This window comes from Cynocephalus volans, chromosome 17 (assembly GCF_027409185.1).
Source record: "Cynocephalus volans isolate mCynVol1 chromosome 17, mCynVol1.pri, whole genome shotgun sequence".
Classification (NCBI taxonomy): Eukaryota; Metazoa; Chordata; class Mammalia; order Dermoptera; family Cynocephalidae; genus Cynocephalus; species Cynocephalus volans.
In genome coordinates, this window is record NC_084476.1 from 15,057,282 (window position 1) to 15,072,191 (window position 14,910).

Sequence of the window (14,910 nt, forward strand, 5' to 3'; positions counted from 1 at the left end):
TTTGCTTTCATTATCACAGTAACCCTATAAGATAGTTATTATTACTTCCACCATTTTACAGATGAAAAAACTGAGGCACAGAGAGTGAAGTGCCCAAAGCCACAACAGTTCTTAATAATGGAGCCTGAATTCAAACCCAGGTCTGACCAACTCCAAAGCCATGGTCTTCACCACTCTGCTTTGCTGTATGGTTTTATGCATGTTGGTTTACTTGTCTGTCCTTTCACATTAGGGTCTAGGCTCCTGGAAGACAGGGACATGTCTTTACTCTCTGTATCCACAGCATGTATTAAAGCAATCAGCATAGAAAAAGTGCTCAGAAATGCTTCAATGAATAAATAAATGTACGGATGGAGAGATGAAAGGGAAAGAGGACAAGAATGAACAAACAAATTAACCTGTATCTTAGGCAACTGCTAAAAGGTGTCAGTCAACTATCTTGGAGCTAGAAATTGCTGTTACACAGATGAAGGTGTAAGGGGGAAGCGCCTGCTGGTTCAGATAGTAAGGAAAGATATGGAAGAATCTGGCAAAAAAGACTGGCTAAGTTTAGCTTGTTTCGCTTCAGGTTCTACATAGAACCTTATACAAAAATGACCCTGAAGAGAAAGAAGCAAAAAGGAAATACCAATGGGAGGCCTTTTGAAAATGGATCTTAATTCAGCTTTCCTGATTTGCCATCAGATCCTTTGCTACAGAAGTCCCAACACAGGCTTTTCAGTACACACTTGTGCTAGTTCTCATTCCCTTAAATCCATATCGACATAATGCATCAAATCCTTTTCCCTCAATCTGTCCCCAGCGAGAATCTCCCTCAGCCTCATTCCTGCCCCTCATTTTCTCAGAGGTTAACATTTAACAAATTACACTCCCAACCTCTTTTCAGGCCCATCATCTTTTTAAGTTCAACAAGAGTGGAGCTTGCTGGCTAATTTTAAGTATCACATTTCTCCCTGAGCTCCTCTCAAACTGTTCTCTCGTTTCGGCTGCAGAATGTTAACAGGCCAGAAAGCACAGGGGAGACAAAGCATTTTATCAGTTTCATACCTAAAATAATAAGCACGTTTAAAATAAACAGTTGGGAGAGATTGAATGGCACACTCTACTGTCAGCAAAGGCAGAAAAGCCCTAGTCCAAAGGTTGACAAATGATGGGAATGGTCTTCTAGTTTCACACTGGGTCTCGTGTCTGAACTTAGCATGTTTCAGACAGTGTTTATAAATGGAGCTGTTCATGAAATATATTCTAGTTTCCTTATAAACTACCCCAATCAAGTTCTGAGTGGAAGCAGCCCAAGCTCCCATAGATACTTTCTGAGGAGGTCCCAGGCTTGACTCTAGGATGCTGACAATTTGCAAAAGGCCAATTTAACAGCAATTAGATTTTTCCTGCCTGCTTGCACCATCAGCTGACAACTCACTTCTCCATCACATCTGCAAACAGTTCTCCTAGACTGTACTGACATTTCCCACTTAAAAATGCCACTTTCAGGAAGTTATTAACCCAAACGGAATCTTCGTGGTCAAGCTCAGGGGTACAGAAATGCCTCAGATGGGCAGGTTTACAGCCATTTGGTTCCCAGTAAGGGATAAGAACTGCCAGATAGGACAAACTGGAAAAAATCAGACCAAAGATGTCAGTCACTCTGAGACTAAATACCTAGATGTGTTTATAATGCAGTCATAATAAAACTCCCATTTTTGAGAGGATAATTCCATGAAAGCAAAGGCCATGCCGACTTTTATTTACTACTGTGCTTTAGCATAATGCCTAGTTCACAGTAGACAAACACTTGCTGACTGGATAAATAAATGTAGTGTTAACTGTGTGCCAGGCAGCGTGCTAGAATCATTACATACGTTACCTCATTAATTTTAATACCTACCCCAAGGCTATAAGGTAGGAATCAGACAAGTAAACCGAGAACCAGAAAAGTAAAGTAACTGCCCACAGTCACCACGTAGTAAGTGACAATGCTGGGACTAAAACTCAGCTCTGCCAAAGCCATGCTCATCTCACTATACCCCTCCCCAAAATATTGGTTCAGTCACTAACCTGGTGAAGTCCTTATATTGAGAGTCTTATTGAAATTATCCTTGAGTGCTTCCATCACAGACTTCATTTCCTCATCCACCTCTTCCAAGTTGATTATATCTTCCACCAAGGCAGTGTTAATATTCACTCTGGTTTGGGACTGTCCTTTCGCTTTGGCTAGAAAGTCAATATTTAGTGAATAAAAGAACAGCAGCATAAACACAGACAATAAACAATTGGTGAAGAAGTGCTTATTGTGTGCAGGGCAAAATGTCGAGTACTGGAAAATTATCATTGCCCTAAAAAAGAGCCAGTATTTACTGAATGTCAACTAGTACCCAGCATTGTGCTAAACACTTTCTCAGATATTAGTCATGGCACAAGTTTTATAATCAGACATTCCAGGTTAAAATCTTGACTATGATGAATACTAGCTTTATGACCTTGGGCAAGTTACTCTGTCCTTCTGAGTATCAGGTTCCCTACCAGTAAAAGAGGAATAATAATACCTATATTGCAAGGTTGCTACAGGGATACAAATTAAGTCATTCCAACACCTAAAAGAGCCCCATCCATAGGGCAGGGAATCCATAAATAAATTAACTTCTTATTTTTAAGAAAAATAAACAGAAGAGAAAGATAAAGTGATGTGTCTAATGTCACAGGTCAGGAAATGATGAAGTCAAGATTTGGTCCTAAACACACGAACTTTCCATTAGACCATCTCCACAAAATCTAAATGAAGAAAAGGAAAATGGATTAGTTCATTTAAAATGAACACTAAGACAAGAATATGCACAGTATCTGACAGCTAGTACTGACTAAAGAAACAAAAGTAGTTTAGAGATATTATACACTACCAATGGTAGTGACAAGGGCTTGTCTCTTAGAATATCAACAACATTAGGAACTGAAAAAAATTTGATTTTATGTCTAAACCATCACAGTGATTTTTCATATACATTCTATCAAGTGTACATACACAGATCACTGCCATGAGTGATAAAAATATTCCTGCATTTTTTAATGAGGAGGTGGGAGAACAAAAAGAATAAAAATATTTAAGTATTATCTTACACTATTTATTCATTAAACATTCAACAAATATTTATTGAGACTCATTCAACAAACTTTATTGAACATCTACAGAAGCTCAATACTGTGTAGCACACTATAATTTGAAATGCAATTTCAGGTATATTCCTCTATTCGATTTTCAAGATAGCTCTCTAAAGTGGGAAGAATAGAGATTACTATTGTCTCCACTGTGCAAATGAGAAGTCTGAGGCACAAGCCATTTAAATGTTTTGCCCAAAGTAAATAACCAATAAGCAGTACAGTGATTTTTAAAAAACATTTATTTGCTCATGTCATTGTCCTGCTTGAAACCCCTCTGCTCTTAACAAGGTAATGGCTTAGAATCCTTCAGAACTGATGAAAGACGTGGATCTTCAGATTCAGAAATGTAAGTTCCAAACAGGATAATAAAAGTAAATCCACACCTAGACATCTTGTGAATGCAGAAAACCAAGGATAAGGAGATCTTGAAAAAAGCCAAAGAGATAAGACAAATTGTCCATAAAGAACCAAAATTTAGAATACTTTCCAAGAGCAACAGCAGAAGCCAGAAACAATGGAAACAATAATTCCAACTTTAGACTTTTTAAAGCAAGTATGCATGTTAAAATTTAAAGATATGCCCATCAACATCAGATTGGATAAACAGTGGTACATATGAAAAAAACTACACAGCCATGAGAAAGACTGATCTACTACTACAAAGGAGAATTTAAATAAATCTCACAAACACGATGTTGGGTGAAGAGGCCAGACACAAGAACACTTGTGTCTATACAATACAAAATCTGGATATAAGAATATATACTGAATGGTACAAAATCAGACAAAACTAATCCATGTCATCGGAAGGCAGAATAACAGTTACCACTAGAAGGGAGCATAAAGGGGATTTTTGATATGGTAGGAATGTTCTGTTTTTTGATCTGGGTGATGGTTACACAAGTGATTTCAGTTTGTGAAAATCATCAAACCATATTCTTATGATAGCTGCACATTTCTATAGTGTTTATTTCTATAAAAAGGTTTAAAAAAAGCAGTAAGAATAACATTAATAACCACCAAAACAATAAGAAATAAAATCTGTATCTTCCAAATCAGCAGAGATGAAAAAAGGGGAATAAAGAAACTTGATTAATCTAGTAGAAAGAATAAAAAAAGAAAGAAAAAGTATAAAATAAAATGAAAACGCAAATACTTAGCAAATACAATAAATATAATGAACCAAAATGGTCAGTTAAAAGTTAAAAATCCCCAGTAAGATTTTTAAAAAATCTAATCATGTACAATATACAAGAGGTTTTACAAATACATAAGTACACAGAAAATTTAATGTATGGGAAGGGAAAATTATAACCCTGGCAAATATTAATCCAAAGAAGGCTGTTATAGTTACAATATCAAAAAATAAAGATTTTAAGACAAAATGCATTATTAGAAATAATGAGGGCCATTTCAAAATAATAGAAACAATTTATCAGAAATATATAATTCTTATATATATATATTTAATAGCCTCAAAATTATCAACATTAAATGGAGAAACTGATAAATCTACAATCATACTAGGAGATTTTAATACATCTTTCTTGGTAACTGATAAAATGAGCAAATAAAAAAGTCAATAAGTAGAAAATCTGATCAACATAATTAGTCCGCTTGATCTAATGAACATATATAGAAGCATGCACCCAACAATAAAATACACATTATTCTCAAGCACATTTGAAACTTACAGGAAATAACCATGTTCTATCCCACAAGGCAAACCTTAACAAATATCAGAAAATCTATATCATACAGAACATATTCTCTGACCAGAGTGGGATTAAGTTAACTCCAAAACAACTACATGTTTAAAAAATTTTAAACACTTCTAAATGAGAAACACTCATGGACTAAAGAGCAATGCATAATGGAAATTTAAGAATATTTAGAAATGACCATAATAAAAATCCTGTATTAAAAACTTGTAAGAAGCACTTAAAGTTGTTTTTTAGATAGAAATTTATAGCCTTAAATGCATATAAGAAAAGAACAAAGCATTATTCACAATAGCCAAGATACAGAAACAACCAAAGTGACCATCAGTGGATGAATGAATAAAGAAACTGTGTATATATACACAATGGAATATTACTCAGACTTAACAAAGGAGATCCTGACATTTGCCAACAAAGGAGATCCTGACATTTGCCATAGAATGGATGAATCTCGAGGACAAATGCTAAGTACAATACACCAGACACAGAAAAACACTGCATGATCTCATTTATATACATAATCTAAAGAAAAAAAAGAAAAGAACATACACAGATAGAGAATTAAACAGTGGTTACCAGGGAAGTGGTTTGGGGGTAAATGGAGAGATACAGTCGAAGAATACAAAGTACCAGATATGGAGGATGAACAAGTCAGAGATTTAACACACAACATGAGAACTATAGTTAATATTGCATTGGATTTTGGATTTTTGCTCAAAAGAGATTTTAGGTTTTCTTCACACATACACATACACACACACACACACACACAAAATAGGTAACTATGTGAGTTGATAATAAATATGTTAATTTGCTCAAGTATAAGTAACCATTTCACTATCTCTCTCTATATACATATCAAAACATAATGTTGTACATCTTAAACATATACAATGACATTTTTTTGGAAAAAAAGAAAACAAAGGCCAAGAATTAATGAACTGCCCAGCTCAGAGGATAGAAAAAGAACAAGTACACAGGAGAAAGTAAACAATAAGAAGTAGAAATCATTAAAACTGAAAAAAAGAGAGATTAACAAATAAAAAGCTCTTTTTTGTTTTGGGTGACTGAGCAGTACAGGGATTCAAACCCTTGACCTTAGTTGAAAGCTGTTTTGTAAAAGGCTTATAAAATTGACAAACTTCTATCAAGAACAATTGGCAAAAAAGACAGTAGACACAAACAAGTAATATTAAGACAGAAGAAGGGATCGAGTGGTGAAGATCTCCCATGAGAACATGCCTCTCTCAAAGGGTCTCCTCCCTTCCTCTCCAGAAAAGAAGAGGAAACACAAGAAGCGGCTGGTACAGTGCCCCAATTCCTACTTCACAGATGTGAAATGGCCAGGATGCTATAAAATCACCACGGTCTTTAGCCACGTAGAAATGGTAGTTTCGTGCGCTCACTGCTCCAATGTCCTCTGCCAGTCTACAGGAGGAAAAGCAAGCCTTACAGAAGGATGCTCCCTGAGGAGGAAGCAGCACTAAAAGCACCCTGAATCAAGATGAGTGGAAAACCATCCCAACGAACACATTTTGGAAAAGCAAGGAAGGAAAGCAGGAAGAGGGACACAGTTATCAAAACAATAGAAATTTTAATAATCTCAACAAACTACTGCAGGCGACTTTATGCCATCAACTTTGAAACTTAGATAAAATGAAAAATTTCCTAACAACATACAGCTTACTAAAAAACTAAATCAAGAATAAAGAGAAAGTCTAAGCAGTGACATGATCATTAAAAAAATGAAATCCGTGATTTAAAGTCTACCCCCATACAGGCACATGCACACACACAAATACCAGACCCAGATGATTTTGCGGGCAAATTCTATCAAACATGCAAGCAACTGATAATCCTAATTTTATACAGACCATCCTATTAAGAGAGAAAGAGCTCACATCATGAGGTTAACTCAGTCTTAATACCAAAACCAGATAAGAATACCACTAGAAAGTTATGCCCATCAATATTAGAAAGTTACATTAAGGCTAATCTCATACAAACAGACTCAAAAATCCTAAATTAATACTAGCAAACCAAATCCAATAATGTATATACAGATTATATATCAAGCAACGTATATACAAATTATATATCAAAAGCAAGTAGGGCTTATATCAAGAATGCAGAAGTGGTTTAACATCAGAAAAAGCTACTGACGTTGGGTTACCACGTTAATAGATTAAAAGAAAAAAATATGATCATCTCAATAAATGTAGTAAGAGCATTCGATTAAAATTTAACACCCATTTGAAACAAAAATGCTTAGCAAAATAGGGATAGAAGACATTTGCTTAAAAGAGACTACCAAAAACATAAAGTGAACATAATTTTTTTTTTTTTTTTTGGTGGCTGACCAGTCCAGGGAGCAAACATAATTCTTGATGTTAACATATAAGAAGTGTTCCCTGCAAAGTCAGGAATAAAACAAGGATGCCTACTATCATCAATCACATTTATTCAATTTATACTAGAGTTCCTAGCCAGTGCAGTGGAAGGAAGGAGAGGGAAAGAGGAGGGGGAGAAGGAGGAAACATATGTGCACATATGTGCGCCAAACACATGTACAAGGATGTTCATAGCAGCATTACTTGGTTTAGCTCAAAACTAGAAGCAACCCAAATGTCCATCAATTGTACAATGGATACACAAATTGTGGTATATGCATTCAGTAGAATACTATAAAGAAATAAAAATGCACAAACAATGGCTATATGCATAACATGGACAAATCTCACAAAGAGATTGTTACCAAATGAAGCCAGACAAAAAAGAATCCATACTGACTTCAAAAAGGACCAAAACTAATCTGTGGTGTTAAAATCAATATAGTGGGTTATCTTTTGGAGAGTGACAACTGAAAGGGACATAAGGGAAGTTTCCAGAGTACGTGACATTCTATTTCTTGATCTGCATGATACTTACATGGTTGTGTTACTATGTGAAAATTCACTAAGCCGTACACACATGATTTATATATACACTTTTCTGTATATATCTTCTAACACAAAAAATTTACAAAATAGCTGGCTGGGTAGTTCTGTTGGTGGGAGCATGGTGCTGACAACATCACGGTCCAGGGTTTAATCTCAGTACCAGTGGGCAAAAAAAAAAAAAAAAAAAAAAAAATTTAAAAATATATCATATACAAAAGTGATGAAAATAATATGATACCCCAGAAATAAATCTGATTAAAGAACTGTGCAAGAAGAGCAAACAGTGAAAGAGAAAAAGTGTATGTGTGGTAGTACGTGTAGTTGGGGGAAAGATTTGTACCACTAGATTTAAGACTTTATGACAGTGATTCAAGGAGTAAGGAATTTAGTGCAGGAAGAGAGAAATAGTTCAATAAAATCAAGAGCACAGAAACAAAGCCATATATACAAAGAATTCTAACATACAATAGAAGGGGCATTACAAATTTGGGAGTAAAGAATGAGCTATTCAGTGAGTGACATTTGTACAACTTATTACCCATTGCAAAAGAAACTTAAAATTTTATTTCTTACTTCACACCATATTCAGAAATATATTACCTAGGGATAGGGAAGGCCTTCTTAAAGAAGACACAAAGAAGCACAAATGATAAAGGAAAGGACTAAAAAATATGACTACACTAAAACTTATGTTCAACAAAGACACCATAGACAAAGAAAAAAGCAAAGATGATACTTGTAAAATATAATCAACAAAGGATTAGCATCCCTAATATAGAAAGAATCCAATAAATCTAAGAGAAAAAGTCAAACAATCAACTTTTTAAAGAGGCAATCAAAAAAGACAAAACTGAATTCCTATTAAAATATGAAAAATGCTGCTTACATGCTATAGTTAATGTCTAGTACACTGCAATGCTGTAGTCATCAGCAGTCCCAGGTTTCCAGTTCTGTCAGTAACTAGATATGACCCTGGGCAAATTTCTTACAAATGTACCTCAGTTTCCTCATTTGCAAAATGATGAAATCTGGATTCACTAGATAATTATAAGGATTTCTTCACTGGAAAATTAATTCCTTTAATGATAATTATAAGGACCAAATCAGTAAACGAATGGGAACTTTTTAAAAATACAGTGAAATATACAGATAAAAATTTAATACTATTATCACTATTAACAGAATATAAGTCTTCTAAGCATTAATGCTCTTTTAGCAATTTGTTAATTTTCCTATTAACAGTCAGAGGAAGGTCTGTGTAAGCCAGAAAAGGAAAGTCAGTGGGAGAATATACAACAGCATATTTCTAGCACCATCCTTGGGAGGGGACTCCCTGACTCACCACTGCAAATAGCTAGTCTGCCTGACAATTTTCTGTCACTAATTCATTCATTCATTCAACAAAACTTCTGAATGCGTACTATGTGTCAGGCCCTGTTGGGTGCTAAATAAAGACAAAGAGTCTATCTTCATCAGGTCCAACATAAAAGACAGATAATAATCAATAATCAATATTACAATTTATTAACTAATTAATGACTGCTGTTCTAAGTGTGTCAAAGGTAAAAAAAACAGTGTACTGAGTGTGGGTAATAGGGGCCATGACCTAGTCTAAGAGGTCAGGGAAGGCTTCCCTGAGGAAGTGGCATTTAAGCTGAGATCTGTGGTACATCAAAGTCTCATTCTTGGATGACACAAGCCATTAAGATCATCCATCTAAATCTATGGCTCTAATACCCCCTTCACCCAACAACTTTCTGGTTTTCATTATACTTCTAACATGCATCTTCCTATAAAGAGAGAATATATTGACCCCTGCCATGAGCACTCTGGTTTGCCCAACACTTATACCTCTAATTCTAAATCTAAAAGAAAGAAATTAGGCATTTTCTGAGCCACCAAGAAAATGAATGAGGCAGCATGGTAATGAGAAAACAGACTCTGGGTTCTAACACTTTCTCTGCCACTGTGACCTTTTTTAAACTAATCAACTGAACCATCTGAAAAACCATTTCCTCATGTGGGCAAGGGGAAAAATTCAGTATACCTCTGAGATCCCTCCCAGCTATGAAAATTCAAGGGCCAACTATAAGAAAGGGGTAAAGAGGGAAAAGTCATATGTCTCTACCTTTGGCTTTCTTGGTAGCAAAATGGCGCACTGGTACAGGTGGATAGGCCATGCGCTGCCTATGGTCATGTTGTCTTCCACTCACTGTCTTCGCTGTAACTTCTGAAACAGGTCTGGTCAAGGCTGCAAAGTAATTACGAAAGGCAGGGTGGACGAAGCGGAAGCACTTTAATCCCAAGGCCATGACTGAAGATAATCCTTGCAAACATCCACTAAAAAGATTAAGACAAAAAGGAGATCTAAGTAAAAGAGGCCCTATTGCAACTTCAGAAAATGTGTAGCAATTATCAAGCAACTCCTTTAAACCGAGCTATGTACTATCCAATTTAAATACATTATGTCTAATCCTCCTCCCAACAGCCATAGAAGGAAATACTATCAGTCTCATTCAACAGGATGAAGAAACTGAGACTCACAGATTTAAGTTACTTGCCCACAGTCTGTAGGACTCCAAATGCCAAACTCTTTCCACTACACCAAAATGCCTGTTAAGTAAATGTGCAGCAGCCTAAACCTTTAATGATGCTAATTAAACCCTTTCACGAGAAAAAGCACAAAATCTTGATAAAGTTTAAAGATGGAGAGCAGAGCACTAGAAGAGAACTTTAAACTAAATAAGAAAACCATTTTAACAGGCATAAAATGACTGGAAAATTCACACGACAGCGTTTAATTAAAATTTTCTTTGGTTCCTTATGCACTGATTACCAATTAGAATGCACTTTACTTTAATGTGAGTCTCAAGCATGATTGAGGTTTGAGGTCTTCCATGGTATAGAACTAAAGCTCCGGAAAATGTCACCCTCCAATGTGTTAACACAAGTTATACATTACACTTCTGAGGTCTTTGACCATGGAAAGACACTATTGCCGACAACTACATCTGGGATAGAACACAGTCCTAAGCTAACTGACAAACGTAGCATTAATAGCTTCTGCCAGGAATTTGGTGTTCACTCACTCAAAAATTAAGAACACTTAGCATCAAATACCTGGAAGCTGCTATCTCTGGAAATCAATTCCACATCTCATTTTTTAAAAAAGTCCCACCCTAAAATTTTGATGCAGTATTATTTATCCACTCACACGGGAGTGAATAAATAGGAGCATGAGCTTTACAGCCAGGAAGACCTGGAATCCAATCCCAGCTCCGTCACTAACTAAATGCTGCTGAATATCTCTGCATCTTGATTTCCTCAACCATAAAATGGGGATAATTATATTTATTTCTTAGGGGTGGGAATAATAAATGAGGTTATGCAGGTAAAACACTTGGCACAGTGCCTAGCACAGCAGCAGCCCCCCAAATGATACCTATTGAGAGTTATCACCTTTCCTTTCAAAGACTTTCACGCCAGGGTCAGACACATTAAAGAACCCTTGTGTGTCATTATTGAAGTGCAAGGTAGGTTAGAGTCAGTCAGACCTGAATGCAATTTTCAACTTTGGGCAATTCATTCTGCTGTTCTGGGCATCACTTTCCTCATCAATGAGAAAAATTATCCCGATCTTAAGATAAAATGAAATAATGAATGCATGCAAAACACCTAGTACAGTTCCTGGAATATAACAGCTGCTTAATAAATGGTGACTATCATTATTATCATTTCTTTCTTTAAAAGAAAAGCAAATGAGTAGCACAAAGGCAAATGATTTCTCCTGATGAAATGTTTAATAGCAAGGGATACTAGATGTTAGTGATCAGTGTATGAAGTCTATAAAAACAGCTCTGGATGAAAAATGGAATACTTTTTTCCTCTTTAATAATTGCTATCAATAGCTACTATTAATGAGGTCAGGTCTGGGCTGCTTGCTTCACCAATATTATTACATTTAATCCTCTCAATAATGCCACATAGAAAGTACAATAATCCCCACTTTACAGATGTTGAAACTGAGGCCAAGAGATTAAGTCACTGTCCAAGAACATGAAGCTAACAGCCCAGCCCTATTTTGGCAAAACTGTTCACAAAAATTTGGCCCCAAGTGAGGTTTCTAAATCTAGGTTTTTGCCTAATACAGTCAATGCCTAACTCACACTTATATCCAAATATGGCTGTATAATAATGTGTACTTTTTTTTCTTTTTTTAAATCCACAGGGTCTTAATCTGGCTGCTCTATTTAGACTGGTTTCCTGGCGTTCCTGTTGCAGGTCATAATACCAATCCACAAAGCAACAGGAAATCAAAATGAGTTAGAAATAAACAACCTTTGACAGAAAACGCAGCACCCAAAAGCAGACCCAAGTACACGTGAACCGGAAGACAATTCTATAAATAAACCACATTGCTGAAATGCTTAAGGCGTAGATTTTAATTGCACAGAAGTTAGGAAATTTCAAAGTGGAATTTCAATAAAGGCAGTCCCTTGGGTCTTTTACCTTAAGGACATGCACATTAGCATTCAGTTCAGCACAGATGAAGAATTAAAGTTGAGGAAAGAAACTAGTTATGAGAGTCCAAGTATTATCCAACAAAGTTAACCTATACACAAAAGCAGTGTGATGGAAGTTACTGGTCTTTGGACGCAGTCTGGAACGGGAATCTCAGTTCTCCCACTTACTAGCTGTGTGACCTTGGATAGGTCATTTAGCCTGGGCTTCAGTTTCCACCACATTGTTACCAAGATGACAATAAGAAGCTTTTAAAGAGATAATTATAACAATAATAATAACAATAACTAACATTTATATAGTGATAACTATGTAGAAGAAGCTATTCTAAGTGCTTTACATATATTAACACATTTGAGCCTCATGAAAACCCTATGGGATAAGTAATATGATGATCCCCATTTTAAAGATAGAAAACAGAGGCACAAATAAATAATGTGCCCAAGACTTGAACTCAAGCAGTCTAGCTCCACAGTCTGTGCTCTTAATCACTATATTATACTGTGTACATAAAACACTCAGTACAATGCCTGGCATCCAGCAGGAACACAATAAATAGTAGCTAATGTATTATCCTAACTGTATTTCTAAAATCTACTTGAAGAACTCATTCTTTCTCCAAAGTTGAGGGTCTCAAAACATGAATTTCCTTGTTCTTCATAGAAGCTGCATTTTAATTTTGGAAAGAATTAGATGATGAACCCAAAGTCCTCGCTTCCCCATTGTCCCAGCAACCCCTTCCAAACCAGCTGTATATTACTTTATAATATGTACTTTTTTACAAATATGAGTGTGCACACACACAGGCCGTTGCTGTATATAAAATAACTTCACATGCATTGTTTTATTTGATTCTCACATTAACCAGAGTCGTGATTACCACCCACATTTTATAAGATAAGCAAATTGATCTTTCATTTGTTCAAATGCTCCTCCTGCTCCAGTCTTCAAACATGCCATTGAATCTGCTTGGAATCATCCTTCCCTCACCTCTTTAACTGACTACCTCTCATCTTATGGAGTGAAATAAGCCAGGTACAGAAAGAGAAACACTGAATGTTCTCGCTTTTATGTGGGAACTAATAATAAATAAATAAACAACCAGAAAAGATACAACGATTACAATAATTCATTGAGCTTTTTAAGAGAACAGCACTGACGTTGCTGGGGTGCGGGAGAAAGTGCCAAAAAAAATCGATTACATTGTATAATGATGAAAAAAAAAATTCAGTTTAACTTTCACTTCCTCAGAGGATGCCTTCCTCTGCCACCTCCTACAACCCAACTAGGTCTCCCTAGCACAGTGCCTGCACAGAAGAAGCTGTATAAATGTGATGAATACATGAATTAAAGTCCAGAAAGAATAAGTCCTTGCCCAGGGTCAATGAAAATCTACACTTCTGATGTAGTATCTTCTGGACTGTAAGTCCTGCTTCTACTTCCCAATACTGCCTCCATTATCTCTCGGTTTGCTAGATTTTTGCTTAGAAATAGTAGGGCATGTTCTCTAAATTCAGTTTCATGTAAACAAAGGTACTTGTAGTATCTGACTATACACAGAATCATTATGTCCCTGGTGCAGCCGAAGAAGGGATGAGACATTTTAGGAGAAAGAGCTTTTGCCACAGAGCTAGGAGATATGGATTCCAATATTCCTACCTCATCGCTCCATGCAACCCACCCCCTTTAGATTCATGACCACCCATATTCAAAAAGCATTTGCGGGCAGCTCTACCACTGACTTATGACTTGTACCAAGTAATTGCTCATACCTAGTTTTTATTTCCTCAACTATAAGATAACAGGGTCAGACCAGGTTTTCATCCTTTCCAACAAAAGCTCTCCAAGATTCTGGGAAATGCAATACAGCGCGGTTGAAGGAAAAGACACCAAACGTGAAGACGTCCTGGAAAAGAGTCGTGCACTTTCTAGACATGTGACCTTGGTCAAATTCTCTGGACCTCATTCTCATCTATAAAATGTAAATGACAATACTATTTATCAGGGTTATATAAATGGGGAAGGGTTATTGAAATGACAACTGCTTTGCCACTGGGTGGCACAAAGTAGTGGTTAAAAGTTCAGGCTTTGGAGTCAGACAGACCTAGGTTTGAATTTAAGCTCCGTCACTTACTAGACACGTGATCTGATAAAGTTACCTCTTTAAGCTTCCGTTTCTTCATCATGGGAGATAATAATACCTGCTCGCCTAGGACTGTTCCGAAAAACGTTCCTGTTAGGTACTGTGCTGCTAGATAAACTGCTACTATTTGGTAAGTGCCACCCCGCCCCAGCATCCCCTAAATTGCTAACTGATGTGACGAGCCCCCCGCCCCCACCCCGCGAGACTCGCTCCCGATGCGACACGTCCCGCCCCCGGCATTAAAGGTCAAGCGGACTTGAACTGAACAGATCGGGGGCGGTGGTCTGGTCCCCTGAAGTCTCCCGGAGGTCCTTCAGTAAGGGTCGCCAACACCCGGAACCCGCGAGTGTCTCACGAACCTGCCGAGACCACTCACCAGCTATCGCCCAGGTTACTAAGGAAAGACTCGTGCGGCGGCGGCGGAGGCGCGGGC

General features: G+C 36.7%; 2 protein-coding genes across 2 annotated transcripts in view; one reads left to right on the plus strand and one right to left on the minus strand.

Annotated features, from left to right (window-relative positions):
* Positions 1 to 14,904, minus strand: part of MRRF (mitochondrial ribosome recycling factor) — a 53,623-nt gene extending 38,719 nt beyond the window's left edge. Inside the window, exons 1-3 of the mRNA XM_063082275.1 lie at positions 14,854 to 14,904; positions 9,942 to 10,153; positions 2,056 to 2,211 (exon numbers count right to left, since the gene is read on the minus strand). Coding sequence (XP_062938345.1) covers positions 2,056 to 2,211; positions 9,942 to 10,125 — 340 coding nt within the window. The 5' untranslated portion in view covers positions 10,126 to 10,153; positions 14,854 to 14,904. The remainder of the gene's footprint in view (positions 1 to 2,055; positions 2,212 to 9,941; positions 10,154 to 14,853) is intronic.
* On the plus strand, positions 6,107 to 6,361 carry LOC134365919 (small ribosomal subunit protein eS27-like). The gene has a single exon (XM_063082292.1). It carries the CDS (start codon positions 6,113 to 6,115, stop codon positions 6,359 to 6,361), a length of 249 nt encoding a protein of 82 aa, XP_062938362.1. The 5' UTR covers positions 6,107 to 6,112.
* Positions 14,905 to 14,910: the final 6 nt, after the last annotated feature.

What these genes read in the sequence shown, in the direction of transcription:
- LOC134365919 (XM_063082292.1), top strand. Translation starts at nt 6,113, where the DNA reads ATGCCTCTCTCAAAGGGTCTCCTCCCTTCCTCTCCAGAAAAGAAGAGG.